Raw genomic sequence first — 4579 nt, 5'->3', positions numbered from 1 at the left:
GGCCGGCCTGCCGGCAGCGCGTGCGGCGCTACATTGCAGCACAGAGCAGGAGCTGCATTTCCAAGGTTACAGTGCGGAGAGCAAGAACACCGCAGCGCAGCGCCCGCTCACTCACCGCTCCTCCGCGGGCCTGGCCGGCGCCGGCGGGCGCAGCGTTAGGTGCCGTCTTGGCCCTGCCCGCTGGCTCGCTCCGGGCGCCTGGCCCGGCAGGCTGGGGGCAGGGACCTGCCTCTGCCTCTTCGCCCGAGTCAGCAGAGCTGCGGGGGAGCCCGGCTCCGGAGGGCAAGTGGCGCCGCAGGACGGGGCGGGACGCGGCGCCCAGACTTCGGTGCCCGGGCAGTCACTGCTCGAGGACGAGGACGGGCTGCGAGAGCCGAGCGGGGGGAGGGAGTGTGGGAGGGATGGGGGGGCAGGCGATTTTAAAGGAGAACAGGCAGGCGTGCGAGCCTGGCTGCGGGGCTCTGAGGGACGCTGGCAGTGCCGGCTGCTCGGCCCGTGGGGTGGAGGATGCCGTCATGTCCCCGGGGCGCTCGTGCGACGGGGCCGGGGGCCGACGTGGGGGCAGCCAGGTCCTGCCCCCGAGAGCTCGCAGCTGGCACAGGCCGGCAGAGCGGGGCGACCCGTTCTCCCTCCCTGCAGCGGGGCCCGGGGTGGAGAGACGCTGGGATGCACCCAAGGGCACACGGGGAGTTGGTGGCGGAGGGGGCACTGAGTCCCTGTCCCTGACCCCAGCAGCACTGGGACTCTGGGTCTGCCTTCCCCAGGGCCCCTCTGCATAGACCAGGCAGTGCCAGAGCACCCCTGCCAGCCGGTGGGCCCTGATCTACCCCCACGCCGCCAATGCTGGAGCATCGTGGCTGCAGTCCCAGGGGCAGCCACCGGGGGGCAGCAGGGTCCCCTTGAGGGTGGGTCCAGGTCTGGGCTGGCACCCCCCAGGCAGGGGCTGGGGCTGCCCTGGCCTCTCCCAGCACTTCCCACGGCTGGGCCTGGGGCCCAGGCACTGCCCTGCACTGAGCGCAGCCCGGGAGCCTCTGGGCTGCTGCAACGGCTGCAGCCTTGGCGGGGGAAGGGCAGAGCTGCATTGCAGGGGGGCAGGCCTAGTGGGCAGTGCCGCAGGCGGGGGGCAGGACGCCTGGTCTGGGTGGGCCGGGAGTCGGGCCTCCTGGGATGGGCTGCAGGGCTGCGAGGGTCTCGCCTGGCAGTGGCGGCCAGAGCGGATGGCACTGGGAGGACTGGCCTGCTCGGCCGGCTGGGCTCCAGCCAGCTGCTCTGCAGCCGCAGCTGCTCTGGGGCCGGCGTGGGCAGGTCTCTGGCCTCCTGCCCCCCCCGGCTGGCGGGCACGCTCACCTCCCCTGCCGCCCACCGCAGGCTTCAAGGCGGCACTCCCTGGTGCTCCGCACCCCTTCCCCCGCGCTTACGTAAGGACGTTCAAGGGAAATTCATTCACACATGCGCAGGCACCCAGAGCCCTGCCGGGCACGCAGGCCCTTGTCCTCTCACACGCGCTGGCACATGCACACATGTGCACATACATGAGCACGCGCACATGTGCTCGCACACTTCCCCCAAGGGCTGGCCAGGCTCCGTCTGCCAGCCCCCAGCCCCTCCCATGCCCCTGTGCAACAATCCAGCCACAGCAGGGTTAAAGCAGTTTTATTTGTAAACAGTCTGTTTTGGTAGGGTCCCCAGAGCAGGGAACAAGCCTTCCCCCCGCCCCGCAGGGCCCACAGGCCTTGCCAACAGCCGGGATGGACCAGCAGCTCCTGCGATGGGCAGTCTCTGCAGAGCCGGGGACGCAGCTGCGGCCAGGCTGGCAGGGGCCAGGTCTCCGAGGCAGATCCGACCCCCCAGCATGCCCAGGCCTTCTGCCTGCACCCGAGCGGGAACCCATGGGGGCCCCCAGAGCCCGACCCTGCGGAGACCCCGGAGTCACAGCCCCATCGCAGCCGTGCAGAGGGGCTGCGCCAGCCCGGAGGCCGGTCCCTCCTGCGGGGGGGCTGGGAGTGTTGGCAGCACTGTCATGGCAAATGCCGGCGAGGGCCTCAGCCAGGCAAGGGGCAGGGCGAAGGGGGCGAGAGCCAGCTCTGGGGGGCAGAAGGAAAACCTTCCACGTCCTCGCCCCGTCGCCACCTGGCCCCCCTCCACCAAACCAGGCCCTGCACAGCATGCGGCCTGCCCGGCCCGGGCTGCGCTGGAGCTCCTCGCTGCGGGGCTGGGACCGGGTCCCTCCTCACTGGCGCTTCTTGTCGGGGGGCCGGGGGCCGGACACGGGCGGCTGGAAGAAGCCGGGGCTGCGGAGGCAGCGGTAGGCCAGGAGGTGCGGCCCCAGCGCGTACAGGCTGTTGGCGAGGAGGACGCTCCCCCAGGCCTCCTCGGGCGTGCGGTACGGGTACGGCGTGTGCAGGTGCAGGGAGGCGCCGACGTGCGAGAACTGGGCCTGCGGGAGGGGAGACGGTGCTGTCCCCCCGCCCCTCACTTTCCCACCCCCACGCACCTGCCCCGAGGACCCTGCCGGGTCAGGGGGCTGCCCTGCACACGCCCCGGCGGGACGGGGCATTCACGGCCCCCGCAGGATGCAGCTATGGCCCCCGCCTGGCCACGGCTCCGTGGACCCTGGGCAGAGTCCCTTTCCATCAAGCTCAGCTCGTTGCCAAGGAAACAGCTCCACGCACTAACTCTGGGATGGGGACCGGGGCTGGACGCGCCTCGGCCCGGAGCACGGCCCCCAGGCACCAGCAAGGGACGTGCCAGCCCAGCCCCATGCCAGCCGCGGGGCCAACCCCAGCCCAGCCCAGCCCCGGTACCTGCGCGATGGCGCCCGCGAACACCAGGGCCCAGTCTGGCATCCAGGTGCAGCCGGGCCACACCAGCCCGTAGATGCACAGCCCCACGTACGGGAGGAAGTAGAAGGTGTAGACCAGCATCTGGGAGCGAGGGGAGAGTCAGCCGTGCCGAGCAGGATGTGCCCAGGGCTACAGAGGATGGGCCCGGACCAGCCGGGGGTCCAGCGTGCCCTGGACGGGGCAGCCACCCACCGCGGCTCTGCCAGGACCCGGGTTACGGCCAACTCCTCTGCCCCGCTCCCCAGGGCACAGGCCACAGCGCCGGGGTGCCTCCCGGCCGGCGGGTCCCCCCTGCAGAGGCGGCAGCAGGGAGCTCAGCGCAGCGGGGCCGTGCGCCCGTGCCAGCAGCTCCCTGCACTGCCGCCTGGCACCGAGCCCCTGCTTGGACGGGGACAGTTCAAGGTCAGAGCCAAGAGCAGCTGCGTCTGCATCCCAATCATTGCTGCCCAGCATCTCGTTAGCAAGGCCCCCTCCCCCCCGGTTCCCCCGACGCCTGCCTCGGCAGCCCTTGCTGGGGGGCACGGCGCGCAGCTGACAGGACCGGGCTGCCCTGTGCCCCCGTGCCCGAGGCCTGACAACCAGCTGCCTGTGCAAGCGAGCTCGTTAGCCAGTGAGCCCAGCCAGAGGCAGCGCCCCCTCCCCTGCCCGGTGCTCAGGACAGGGAGTGCCCGGCGGAGACCCCCCCCCGGCTGCGAGCCCCGCGCTCACCTGCACTTTGGGGTAGGCGACGGGGTCCCGCAGGCACGGCTCGTACTGGTACATGTAGTTGAAGCAGGACTCGGACGGGCAGTCCAGCACCACCTGGGGCAGGAGGCAGAGGGCCCATGACGGTGACACCCCGCACTGCCCGCCGGAGCCCCTTCCCCGGTGCCCCCATGCCCAGGCCGGCCAGCTCCCGCCCCGGCCCGGCTCACACCGTCCCTACCAGCCCTCTGAAGAGCGTGAAGGCTCCAGCCACGAGCAGGAACAGGATCAGGCCCAGGTCCAGGGGCCGCTGGTGCAGGCCTTTGCGCTGCTCCTCTGCCACCTGGGCGAGAGGAGGTGCTGGGAGTGCAGCCGCCAGGTGCCGGCCCCCGAGGGGAGCTTGCAAGGGCCGCCCTTCGCTTGGTTCCCCCCCCGCACCAGCCCCGGCAGGGCTCGGCTGGGGCAGCTCGGCCCCAGCTCTCAGCAGCCAGGAGGAGGATGTGGCGATGGGGCAGGATGGGGCCCACACCTCGGGGTGCAAGCAGCCTCCCGCAGCACTTACCTTGTCGGCTGTGGAGCAGGGCAGGGGCTTGGGCTGCCGGAAGAGCCTCCGCCCGGCCCAGATGGGGAGCAGGAGGTAGGGCACGTTGAGCAGGAAGGCAGGGCGGATCTCCGAGCTGTACTTCCCTGCAGGACGAGAGAAGCCCGGGTTGTGCCTGGAGCCCCCGGCCCCAGAGGCCGGCGGAGCGGGAGCTGCAGGGCAGGCATCTCCCGCAGCTGGAGCCAGGGCCTCAGCCCTGGGGCCTCTGCTGGCCCCCCAGGCGCAGGCCCGTTGGTGCCGCTGCTGGCGTGGACCTGGCTGCCCCAGGGCGACCTGGACAGGTCCGACGGGCTGGGGCTCGTAGGCAGGCGGCCCTTACCTATCAGGGTCCCCGGCAAGAAGACGATGATGCTCATCATGATGGAGCCCAGCCAGTAGAGACCCAGGCTCCGGTAGCTCTTTCTGGGGAGGCAGAGAAGATGAGACGCCTTCCCAGGGCTCAGACCCTCCC

At 71.6% G+C, this 4579-nt stretch overlaps 1 protein-coding gene across 1 annotated transcript in view; it reads right to left on the bottom strand.

Annotated features, from left to right (window-relative positions):
* Positions 1-482: 482 nt before the first annotated feature.
* TM6SF2 (transmembrane 6 superfamily member 2) overlaps positions 483-4579 on the bottom strand; it is a 5622-nt gene continuing 1525 nt past the window's right edge. Inside the window, exons 4-11 of the mRNA XM_019538323.1 lie at positions 4448-4530; positions 4090-4214; positions 3769-3870; positions 3552-3644; positions 2805-2924; positions 2185-2437; positions 1788-1794; positions 483-495 (exon numbers count right to left, since the gene is read on the bottom strand). Of these exons, the coding sequence (XP_019393868.1) occupies positions 2231-2437; positions 2805-2924; positions 3552-3644; positions 3769-3870; positions 4090-4214; positions 4448-4530 (730 nt within the window). The 3' untranslated portion in view covers positions 483-495; positions 1788-1794; positions 2185-2230. The remainder of the gene's footprint in view (positions 496-1787; positions 1795-2184; positions 2438-2804; positions 2925-3551; positions 3645-3768; positions 3871-4089; positions 4215-4447; positions 4531-4579) is intronic.

This window comes from Crocodylus porosus, unplaced genomic scaffold, assembly GCF_001723895.1.
Source record: "Crocodylus porosus isolate Cpor-Errol unplaced genomic scaffold, CroPor_comp1, whole genome shotgun sequence".
Classification (NCBI taxonomy): Eukaryota; Metazoa; Chordata; order Crocodylia; family Crocodylidae; genus Crocodylus; species Crocodylus porosus.
The sequence above is the reverse complement of the archived record's forward strand: the minus strand, read 5'-3'. Positions and strand labels throughout refer to the sequence as shown.